This window comes from Rissa tridactyla, chromosome 1 (genome assembly GCF_028500815.1).
Source record: "Rissa tridactyla isolate bRisTri1 chromosome 1, bRisTri1.patW.cur.20221130, whole genome shotgun sequence".
NCBI lineage: Eukaryota > Metazoa > Chordata > Aves > Charadriiformes > Laridae > Rissa > Rissa tridactyla.
This window is the reverse complement of record NC_071466.1, coordinates 74874812-74887155: the sequence shown is the minus strand read 5'-3', so window position 1 is coordinate 74887155 and position 12344 is coordinate 74874812. Positions and strand designations below refer to the sequence as shown.

Here is a 12344-nt window from a genome sequence, read left to right as displayed (position 1 = left end):
AGTGTAATTGAGGAAAGTCTGAAGGCGAAACTGATATTTCTCCAGCTATGGCAGTATTCCTTTCCTCTCATTCAGACAAAATAAAACAGTTGGCTCACACGATGGGTGTGCTCCTACATTACCACGCAGAATCACCTATAGCCACTTGACTTAATTCTAAACAAACAGAACTGCATCAACAGGGTGCTCATCTCTGGCCAGTCAATCCTGCTCAGAAGCAAATGTTTTAGCATGTGCAAAGCACTTTGCTTCTAACATAGCCAGGGCTGTAGTGTGTAGACATGCCAATAGTGGTGACTTCGGAGATGCACTGTTGCATGATTTATTTTTCTATAGTCTGTAACCACATGGAGAGTGAGAGCCCCCGATATTTAATTTTTGTGTAAACTTTAATGAAGAGAGTTAAACAGACACAAATTCTATTTAGAATGCAGTGATTTATCACCCATATTGATTAGGAGTGATAAGCAGTATTGAATTGCGTAAATGGCACAAGGTAAATCACTGGAGCTTGGGGAGTTTTTTATAGTGATGCTATTTACCACCTCAGTTACTACTCTCAGATGTCACAGATCGTGTAGGATGTACTGTCAACTGGTGTAAATCAGGACAGTTTTTTTGAAACTACATCGAGTTGTAGTGTGGGAAAATGTGTTCCTTTATTTAGCAGCACAAAGCCCTACAGTTCATTTAAAGATAAAAGTTTGGTATTAGACATAACCGCATGAGGGTGTGTAAATGTCTACATTAACAGAGAGCCTGCTCTACTGCAGAAATGACATTTCCAGATATGGAAATGGAAAGTTTGGCAGCTTTTCTAGAACACTTCATGTGTGTGAGTCTTAGTCCCCAAAATAATAAGCCGAGGTTGAATGCTGTAGAAGATATGCATAAATGTGTCTTTCATTATATATTTACTTACATACTCCATGTAGAAAATGTCTGTAGTGTGTAAGTCACAGAAACATTTGAATTATGTAGCAGAAAACATGGTAGTACCTTTTGGAAGACTGTTGTTTAATATTGATTCTATATAATCTTCTTTATATTTTAATGTTTCACAAATGATGTGAATATATTTTGACACAGCAAAAAGCCAAGACATCAGTTTTGAATCTAGCAGAAAGCATGAATTGATTTCCAGGTCTCATCAGCTCTGCTGCAAGAGATTTACAACTAAAGGACCACGGTGCATTTGAAGTAAAGGGCAGGGATCAACCTTCAACAAATAAACTCTCTGTTTTGTAATTTATCACTGGAGAAGACTTTTTTCCCCCTCTTTTTAGATTTCCCTCATTAGTATCATGAAATCATCAGTCTATTCCAAATCATATGTTAGCAAGATGAATAGTAATTAGCACATCGGAACTGCAACATGTCATTGCCGCGTCAAACTCAGATATTAACTCTTGTTCAAAATCTTACCAGTAGTCACTGCTTGAAAGAAATGTTCAGGTAGCTCCCAGCTGATAATAGCTCAACTAAAAAAAAATGTTACTGAGATATTTAAATAGGGATGCTATGAAATAATAGACTTTCAATAGATCCATATGTAAAAGCTCTGCCAAGACATTATTGTCAAAGTTTGCTTGAAGTTTTGACCACTTTGGAGGTTTCCAGTTTTGATTAAGACTATTTTTTATTATTTGAAATACAAAGGGCTCCTTTGGTTCTAGTGTCTGTGCTGACAAATGTTTCAGAAAATGGAAATATTTGTGTGTGTGTGTCTTGTAAACATGTAAAAATTTTGTTCCCCAGTTATTCTGATATGTGATCACTATAGGTAAACAACGTAGCATTGGCAGGCCAGGGTAAAGGGAAACATGATAATAAAAAAACCAGAAAAGTATTGCAAAATGCATTGAGACAGGCCTGGCCCTAACTTATAGCTGCTAAAATGTAGCATGCACATTTCTACATATGACTTCTTCAGCTATATTGGCACAATCTGCATTGAACACGCTCTGGGTGTGCAGACGGGCAGGCAGACTGCCGGTTCTACTCAGGCGCTTGCTTTACTGCCGTTTTGCAGTTTCTGCAGCCTCAGATATCCTAAGCATATCTCCTCATTTTTATTTCCCCTCTAAGAAGTCTCCTGTATAAAAAGAATAGAATAAAACCTAACATGTCCCCTGCCTGTATGGGTCTGTCCAGATTATGTACACTATGCATGGCAAACACTCAAGAATTCCATGCCAGGTTCCAAAAATAACAAAATTTGCTTTAAAAACTTGTTTCTAGCTATTTGTGTGTATATGGGCAAGGGAAAAGGAGAAGTAGTAGTTGGTATTCTGGCTTTTCAGCTTTTCTCTGAAAGTAAAAATTTTATTATTAGGCAAGAACAGAAAACTTGATCCTACCAAAATAAGTAAAGCAAGGGATGTGTGTATTTCTATTTCAAAGATTTTCATATTATAAAAAAAACCCAAATTAATACAAATTAATGTTACAATTTTTTTTAAGGAAAAAAAAGTATAAATCTCTACAGAATTCTCTGTACTGTGCTATAGTGACACCACCTGTCCTGGAAAAAAAAAAAAACCTAGGCTAAATTTCATCAGAATTGAGAGTCAGGAAGATTCTGACTGATGATGTGCGCTAAGAGTATGTTTAAGATTGCTGAATATTTTCTTTGGGAGTGTCAAGCCTTGGACAGTAATGCCCGCTCTACTGTTTGCTTTATAAGACACTTGAGAAACCAGAGTGTGAAAGAAAATACTCTCTTCTGAATACAGTTTTGATATGTTACCTTGGTATTTAATTCTGGTGAACACTTAACAAAGAAAAAACATAATAGAAGGCTGAAGTGAGCTACCATCGGACTTATTTTTGTGTTTCTGCATTAAACCAGGAGGCTACACAAACACTTTCAGAGTGCTGTAGTGAAGTAGTAGCTAACTGCATCTGGTCTGCCCAATTCTCCTTATTCATGGTGCATGTGTATTTTAGATGTTTAGATACTGACTATTTGCAGTGTCATCCATGTGAGAAATTGCAGAAGAAGAGAGTGTTGCACCTGCACTTGCCAGCGTGTTTCCTCATGGGCTACCCTTCGTGTTCCAGGCATCTGTTCAGCCGGCCACTGTTTTAAACACTGACAGAGAAAAGTTTCCTTCTTTGCCTCCCAAAGTTATACTGGCCTGAATCCAGAAAGGGGAAAAACAGACTGTTCAGCCTCTGTAACAAGCTTAAGGTTTATAACTCTGTGGGGCTAGAAATGGGATTTCAGCCATCTCTCCACCCAGATAAAAGTAGTGGCAGGTTTGTTATCAAAGTGAGCAGTTTTGTCTAACTCTATTTTTCATTATTTTTTAATGCAGACCTTTATGTCTGTAATTTTTTCTTCCTTTTATCATCAGTGGCCAATTGCCTTCTATGTATGTTCTGTTAGTGAGTCACTGGGAGTGAGTGCACACAAAAAGGAAACTGAGTTTCCTCCAGCCCCTGCCAGCTTCTCCTTCCGAGATTCTGATTTCATTCATGTTTTCTAAAGGTCTGGTGAGCAACAGGTGAGTTGATTTGACTTCTTTTGCATATGGAAAAGTAAAAAGCAGTACCAAAGGCATGTAAGGGTGAGTTGTGGTGAGGGCAGTAGATTGCGGTCTTGGCGCCTACAGGTTAACTTCAGGTGTTGCACCATTGCTTTGGAGCAGTTGTATAAGCTAAGACAGTAAGAACAAATACATAGTTGTATAGAAAAAATACACAAGTAATTGTATATAAAGGTTGCCATGTGCAATATACCTGTCACAGTCCACTGTTACTGTGAAGTGTAAAAAATTGATGAAGGCTATAAAATCGTAAGCCAGAGCAATTACTTCTTAGTAATTTTAAAGTAGGTTAGTAAATTTTAAAGTAGGTTTATCTTTAAAAAGTCCCATTTATTAACAGGAATCATAACTACCGTTTGAAGACTTCATTGGTAATTCAAACTAACATCTTCATGATTTACGAGAAAGGCTAATGTAGAATTCAGCCTTAAAAAGCAGAGGAATGGCAGAATCCTGGTAGTAGTGTAATTTCTACAGTATGGAATCGTTAAGAAATTATTTCCCATAGTTCAAGCCCAGCCAAATTTGGGTAATTCTCCAGCTGGCCATCAGCACTTACACCTATCGGCGTACTGCAAGAGGGCTGTTGGGCAGACCTCAGTTTTTGAAGCTCCTTTGGCAAGAGGTGAGGCGGTGGGTTAATGAGGTTTGCTGAAGAGGACAGAAGCAAACCCTCTGTTCTTGTATCTGAGGCTGGCGGGGAGGATGAGCTGAGCAGGGGAAATTCTCTCCTACTGAAAAAAAACACCTTCATTTTGGTATCAGAATCGCAAACTTGATGTTATCCGCTTCTTCTCTTCTCCATTTGTTTCTGGTCTCTAGTCAGCTCTAGTCAGATGTTATCGCTGCTGCAGCTACCTCAGCCGTCAAACCCACCACTTTTTTTCCATCCCTACAGTGAAAAGCTAAGTATACCTGTTGAAACACCGATGCTTTTAATTTATATTTTTGAGCAGAAAGTGGGTATAAAGTATTATACTGAACTAAAAAGGGCTGTGTATATATACATATGTATGAATATGATATATATATTATTTATGGGTATATTCTACTAGAATAGATAGCACAACCAGCATAACAGCAAGTAGTCCTACTAGACGGGGGAAGAGTACAAAGGATTCACCAATGTGAACCTTTTCTTCTTGCAGATCTCAGGATACTTGATAAAGTTCTTCAGGCCTGAGATCCTAGAAGGATGTGCTAAAGTTAGAATTTTGGTCCTCGTTTAGAAAAAGAAAAGATTCTAACAATCAGAGACAAGCATGAAGATCTAACCCAGGTGTGAAGGCTTACAAAATAGGAAGCAAATCAAAAGAACTCCACTTTTTTATAAAAGGCCAGTTTGCAAATTTCGGGCGACACAGGATTTTAAATGTTCAAATCCAGGTAGCCATAAAATTCAATGTTGCAAGAGCACAATGTTAACTTTAGTATAGCACAAGTGCTTTTCCAGGATTTCTCTTGAACTCCCAGCTTTTGCTAGTTTTTTTTATTGCACTCTGTTTTTTAGACTTTGAAAGTGTGGTGGTTTTGATGCTCTGAAAGTGAAGGCAGAATATTTAAACATTCCAGACTTTGCTTTAATCTTCTCTGAGGCATTGAGATACTACACTTGATTAAATTAAATTAAATTTTATTCATTTAGAAAAGGTTTGAAATTATTATTTGGTTTGTATTTTTTACCTAATAAAACATTTATAACAACTTTAACTGTTGTTATTATTGTTTAGCATTTCCCTGGTGACTATTGATTCTCCTAAGGCTGTTTTCTGTATTTCTCTGTCAGCTGAAATTTGTGTCAGTCCATACACAGCAGACAATAAGTTGTAGTAGAAACATTACTCTGTTCCATTCTTCTCATGTTTTGGTTTCACATGTTTTTGGTGCTAGTCAACAGGAATCATCAGGGCACAGGCCATTTCATCTTTCTTAGAGAGCCAGTGAGACACTTCTGAAAGGAATTTCTCTTGTTCTTACTGGTGAACACATGGAATTTTTTTCCTTTCTTCTTCACTGAACTGATGCGTGTCATCCCTGGCACATCCTCCTTAAAATCGCTGCTTCTGAAGCACAGTCCTTTCCCGGTTTCACTATATTTCTTTCTAGGATTTCTTCGGTAAGAACATGTCAATAGTGGGTTAATCATATGCACTGCACAGCTGCTCTTGGGTGGACTGGATTAACTGTGATTGCACAGTCGATTTGCACATGCACAGAAAGTCCAATGCATTTTCAAAGCATTAGACAGGCTGCACATACGCTGTAGGTTTGGCCTGCGTATCTCCAATGAGCATTTTTCCAGTACATTTGTATATCCAACAGCAACTGGTACTGCTCCAGCTGGGCTGCTGCATGTTTGGGATTCTTGTGTAGGTGTTCTCAGTTTTCAGAGTCTGCCGGAGAATCTTCCCAGGAGAAAGATCTAAGGAAATACTTCACCATCAGGTTGACAAAACTTCTTAAACTTTGAAGATGTTTCCTGGGCTTGTTAAATTACAGAGTAGTATGATTTAACATACTCAATGTTTTGATGTGCTGTGCTTTGTTCTGTTTTTAAATTTTCTGCAGTGTACATAAAAATGGAAAAAAGGATGGACTGTTCAAAGAAAATCTTTTGTTACGTGGATGTACCATTAGAAATACAGAAGAAGTTGCAGGAATAGTAATCTATGCAGGTAAAGGCTGTTTTTCGTTCTGACTAGGCGCACTGCCTTTTTGTAGTTTCCTTAAAATAATAACAAAAATCCATATTACGTCATTTGATGTAATTGCTTCTGCAGGGCATGAGACCAAAGCTTTGTTAAATAATAATGGACCCCGTTACAAACGCAGTAAGCTTGAAAGACAGATGAATGCTGATGTCCTTTGGTGTGTCCTCATACTTTTAATCATGTGTCTGTTTTCTGCCATAGGTAAGTGCTCTTTAAAAGTAGAAACCTAAGTATCAGACTCTTTTGGGATTCCTGTGCTTAACTTTATCAAAAACATATGTATCTGCCAAGACATTAAATCCGTACATCTGCCTTCATACTACCTAATTTTTGTTGTGTTTTCTTCTTTGAAATCAAGATCTCTTGATACATAAGCTCATCTCAATAGCTTCTTAGTATCAATCAAATATATGCTATTACTACCAGAAATCCGAAGGCTTAGATTCTACCACCCTTGATAGCATCCAAAAATGTCAAGTCCAAAAGAAGCCACTTTATATTTAGTCCCCTCAAATTTACAGGTGATAGACTGTGACATGCCATTAATCAGTCAACAAAATAATTTGTGAGCAGAGAATAAACTAGCACAATGCTGTTCCCCAGTGTTACTTATTTAATCAAGGGGACAGTATACAACATTGACGCATTGTCCCTAAGGCTGCAGCTTTAACAAAGATGAAATAAATTAAAGTCTAAATCTGCAAGTAGAAGACTCTCTAGACTTCATGGAGTGATTAAGGAAATGCTGAGGTTCAGGTTAGTACTCTTCAGGCTGTTTTTCCATTCACTTGTGAGAATGAATTGAGTTTTATGTTTGGCACTCAGAATTATTCTTTATATATGGCATATGAATTCCATATCCTTAATGTTTGTGTGTTCTGTAATGTTTGTGTGTGAGTCACACAGCATAAACACTAGAATGTTTCCTAACAACCATGGTGTAGTTTATTAACAGTCTTATGCCATTTTAATACGTCTCTGTGTGCCTTTTTCCAGGTATTGTTAAATGCTGCTTAAAGATGAGTTTTTCCAGACGTGAATCAGCCAGTATATTTGTTTCCATTGCGTTCATGACACTCTTTTGCAGTGTCTCAGTGTCGGGTAGCCCGGTCCTCAGGGGCTGAAGTGCTGTGGTAGGGAGGCTTAATTGTAGGGAGTCACTGCCTGCAGCTGTCCCCTCGGCCGCTGCATCCCAGGTGTTGCCCCCGGAGCAGCGGCACCGGGATGTGCGCAGCAGCGGCTTCACATCAGCTGAAGCCCCTGGGATGCATGAATGTGAACGGAGGAGGTGGCACACAGTAGGTGACAATTAACACCTTCCCTTCTGTCACTTCTGCTACCACCAGCAGAGGGCCAGAGAAGGCTGCTGGAGGTGGCAACAACCAAAAACAGCTGGAAAGGAAACCAGAGCCCTTGGAAACCAGAGGTGCCTTGTGCTTCAAGACATGCAAAGCTGTGTTCTCTAAGAGTCAGGCAATTTTTGTACCTTCTGCTGATGTAGAAGTGGAGGTACGACCCTTAACTAATTCTTTTGAAAATCTGAGTCAGGATATTTATAAAACAAGTCTTGATGTAGGTCATTCTCAGTGCGGGGCTCCCAATTTTTGCTGTCAAGAATAAAAATAAAGACATCAGTAAAGACATCAATATGGTGGTATGCTCATGTCGGTAGTACAGGGACAAAATAATTTGTTCACTTGGCTGAAATACTGTTTCTATTTTTCAAGAGTTCAGTGCTGGTTTTATGTATCAAGACATAAAGGACCTTGTCAGATGTGGCTTACAAAAGATTAATTTTACAGTAGGCCTTTGTCATTTTTTTACAATTTCTGACATATAGTAAAAATAGCTTGAATGCTTCTTATCATGGGGGAATTATTCCTTGTTTTTAACCTTAAAAACATCAGGGATGCCATTTTAGGTCTTTCGTGACTGCAAATCCTAGTGCTCTACTTAAAAAGGCAACTTTCTGTCTCTTTAACAGGAATGTCATTTTCCCAAAATAATAATAATCTTATCTTTATTTAGTTATCAGCACAGTCAATTTAAAAAAGGGTTTGAATAAGGCTTAGAATTTCTTCTGTTCCTAGTTCCTCGCTTTCCATGCTCTTGACTGCTGATACTGTTATTTCAGAGATTAAAGCCTGTTCTGACTTTATCCAGCTGAAACTAGTTTAGTGATAGCTGGCTAGTGATACACCTAGTGCAGTCAATGGAGTTCTTTCATTTTAACACATCAAATATCACTGAAATGAGTCGCTTTCTGAAGAAGTCTAGTTTTCTCTGGTGATTACACAAAGAGCCTAAATTACTAATTTAGACTGGCCAGCTCACCTTATTTGGATAGAGTTATGTGAAATAACTCTTGCATGCTGTCCTTAAGGCCAGACAAACTGCTTTCCCAAACCCCAGGTCCCAAGGCAGAAAAAAACATTTTTCAAGCCTTTTTCAAAAGTCTTTCAAGCCTTTTTCAAGCCTTTTTCAAAAATCATGCAGAATAGTTGAAAACAAATATCCCTTTCCCATGTAACTCAAGTCTAAGAACAAATTCATACCATAAGCATTTTTCCTTGGAGGTAATTTGCATTTTTCTCTCTTTCAACTCTTCTGCAGGTCATGGACTATGGGTATGGCAATACGGTGAGAAGAAGAAACCAATTTTTGATGTTCCAGGGCCTGATGGCAAATATTTGTCTCCTGTTTTAGCTTCAGTATATTTATTTCTGACAGTGATCATAGTTTTCCAGGTAATCAAGTTGTACATGCTGTCACCTCTGTTTATAGTTTGCTGTAACAAAGCTATAAATATGCAGTATATGTAGTATCAAGCATAAAAAGAAGTACATTAAGTCACTTTAAAATTAAATTTTAGCTATAGGGAGTATGATAATATATAAACAGAAAGCAAAATTAAATAAAAGAAGTGGTCTACCCAGTGGTAAAAAGATGATAACTTCTCTGAAAAATAAACAAGCTGATGCACACGGTAAACTGTCAGAGCTCCCTTGGCGCTGGAGAGGAAAGTCATTGGAGAACCTTCCCCAAAAGATTCATGTATTTTATTTTATTTTATTTTTAAAAAGTAGGAAGAGATAGGATGGAATGGGCCCTGCTGGGAGAAAACAAGCTTTATGCTTCGTATCCACCCACTGTGGAACACCTCAAAGACTGTGAGTGCCCCTTCGGGTACAGTGTCCTGGTATGAACATACATTGTATACTTTTTTAACTGCTGTCCAAAGATACTGCTCTTAACAACTCCATGCCGCAGATAAGTAAAAAGCTCTGGTAAAAGCTTTTTTGGTCACGAAGAGAAATGTATTGAATGGTGAAGGTGGTGGTAAGTCAAGAGAAGTAACAGAGACTCATGTCACTGGGACATGGGAAAGTATGCCCAGTGCCACACTAGAGGAGGTTGTATTACTAGAGGCAGCAACTCCTTTATAAAAAGGAATGAAAAAGGATGAGTTACATTACTTTTTACTGTAAGGTATTGGGTTATGATATTGGTTAAAAAAATTCACCACAGAATTCTTTGAACACCAACCTTTAATTGTCGTATTTGTTTAAATAGCCACATTTGCCACTTATATACAGGCTATAATTTATCCCTCGTACCTAATTCAGGACGCTAAATAATGTATGCAGGAGGGAATTTCTGTCCTGAAAACATCTGCGGGGAAAAATTCATGTATAAATTATATATTTCATGGAGTTTTGACAATTTTCTAGAAACAGTTGAAAATCTTTTCTGAAGAAACGTCTCACATCTTTCTCTTCACCAATTATAAAACGTGTTCTTCATTCAGATAATCTGCAGTGCAAAAGCCAAGGCCAAAAAGATTATTCCTGTGGAGAGATTTACACTTCTTATATTGTTTCTCCTATTTCTGCAAAGTGAATGTGTAAACCGTCTATTATTTATGCAGAATATATTTATCCCATTCTTTCACATTTACAGGATTCTGACTGTACTGTCTGTCTGGGGGTTTTTGTTTTCTTTTTCTTTCCTAGTTAGTTTCAAGGTCACCCTATTAGCCAAAAAATTATTTGCTTCTGCCCAAGTTTTGGTAATCACCCTTCTAGACATAATAATGTATTTCAGTTTTGCAATTCACCATAGGCTTTCCTCATCTAACACAGTAAGTAAACTCTTTTCAAACATGCTAATAACTTTACAGTACATGGTTAAAGTACATAGCCTCTTTACATTCTAGTAAATGTAGTACCAAGTTTAGTGGATTTTACTAGTTCAATGTATCCTTGCTTCTGTTTTCTCCTAATTCTCTTTCTTTTTGTGTATTCTAGGTTATGATTCCAATTTCTTTGTATGTATCCATTGAAATAGTTAAAATTTGCCAAGTATACTTTATTCATCAAGATAAAGATTTATACGATGAAGAAACAGACTCTCAGCTGCAGTGCCGAGCTTTAAATATCACAGAAGACTTAGGTCAGGTGCAGTTTATCTTTTCAGACAAGACTGGGACACTTACTGAAAACAAGATGGTTTTCCGAAGATGCACTGTTTCTGGAATAGAGTATTCCCATGATGATAACGGTGAGCTCATGATCTTGTTGTCTATCTAACAGTTATACTTTGGGCAATCTGAAGCAGATATAAAAGTTACTATAATCTTAAATCAAAAAGAAAACCAAAGAAATTGCATGTATCCACTCAGCAAACTCCATAATAGCTGTTTTCAGATTAGTATAATTTGGTGTCTGTGTTCAGCTGGCAATGACAATCTTATCAAAGTGTTCTGTAACATCTACAGTATGTTGGCAAGACAGTTAAAGCTCCTGGCTTTCGCTCCTGATCTAGTAAAGCGCTTGAGCACATGGCTAATTTAAGCAAATTGAATAGTCCCGCTGGTATCACAATTGGTTTGTGTGTTTGAAGTATATTATGTAAAATATCAGTTTTAAGCATACAGCCAGATTAGCGTCTGATTGAATACCTGGAAATACTTGTGCTGAGAAATAAATGTAAACGAAGCTGCTGGTTTTCACATTAACAAGAAACATAATCTGATCTAATAGCATTTTAGATCTAATTTTATGTTACCTTTGTCAGAATCTTTTCAGTGCTCCAGTGTGACAGGTGTCTGCGTTAAGGTATCTTCACTGCTGTATGAATACTGCAGTTGAGAGAATGTTCCCAAGTACCAGGTTATTGAAACACTAAAAAGTCATTCTGTGACAAGGGAATGTGAGGGTTGTCATCCCTGTGTCATTTCGTCACCCTTTTGAATTTATGAAGTGATTTTTTGTTTTGTTTTGTGATTTGTTTGTAATTTGTGGGTTTTTTCCTCTAACATTTTGTCATCATTTTTGACATAACAGATCTTCACTCTTCAAATACTTAACCTGTATGTAGGAAAATACTGATAGCTACAGTATTGCATTCCTATTTGCAAAAAATATGTTTCTTAATCTACATAACATATAATGATCACTGATTAGAAAGTTTTCTCAAAGACCATTAAAGAAGTTCAGCTTACAAAGAAGATAGAATAAGAGAAATAATCAAAATCGATGGGAAAATCTAAAACATACTTTAGAGAGTTCATAAGATTCCGAGTTAGAAAAAGATATTTTGAAGTTTTGGATTATGCAAGGATTGTTCTTTTTTCTCCGACTTTAAAGTAGTACTGAGACCTTACATTTAAGGTACTCTTTTTCAAAAACTAGGTATTTGAGTAGTGTTATTATCCCAGTGTTACGGAAAGAACTTAAATGTTACAGAAAGAAGAACTTAAACAGGGAGAAGCTGTGACTTCCTACCTCTGTACTGTAGGTAAGAAAGACAGACGAATAAGAATGAAGAGTATGTTTCTGGACTCCTAATTCTGATTGTGACACTCTGATGAATTCGTGCTTTTTTTCTTCTTCTTGGCCATTTATCATTTGCTTATTTGTACTAATTTCAGAGTGTACTTCGTTCCTTGCAGGAATGATTATGGTGCTGCCAACTAAATTAGTGTAGAAAGGGTATTTTTATGAGCTTGGTATCATCAGCAAATATGTAGGCTGAACTAAGGCTCCCGAATTTGACTATTGAGTTTCAGATCTTTTTCTTC

General features: G+C 37.2%; 1 protein-coding gene across 1 annotated transcript in view; it reads left to right on the top strand.

Annotated features, from left to right (window-relative positions):
* ATP10A (ATPase phospholipid transporting 10A (putative)) overlaps positions 1–12344 on the top strand; it is a 118524-nt gene that overhangs the window by 68140 nt on the left and 38040 nt on the right. The window contains exons 4-7 of the mRNA XM_054222608.1: positions 6120–6226; positions 6332–6463; positions 8876–9009; positions 10570–10822. Of these exons, the coding sequence (XP_054078583.1) occupies positions 6120–6226; positions 6332–6463; positions 8876–9009; positions 10570–10822 (626 nt within the window). The remainder of the gene's footprint in view (positions 1–6119; positions 6227–6331; positions 6464–8875; positions 9010–10569; positions 10823–12344) is intronic.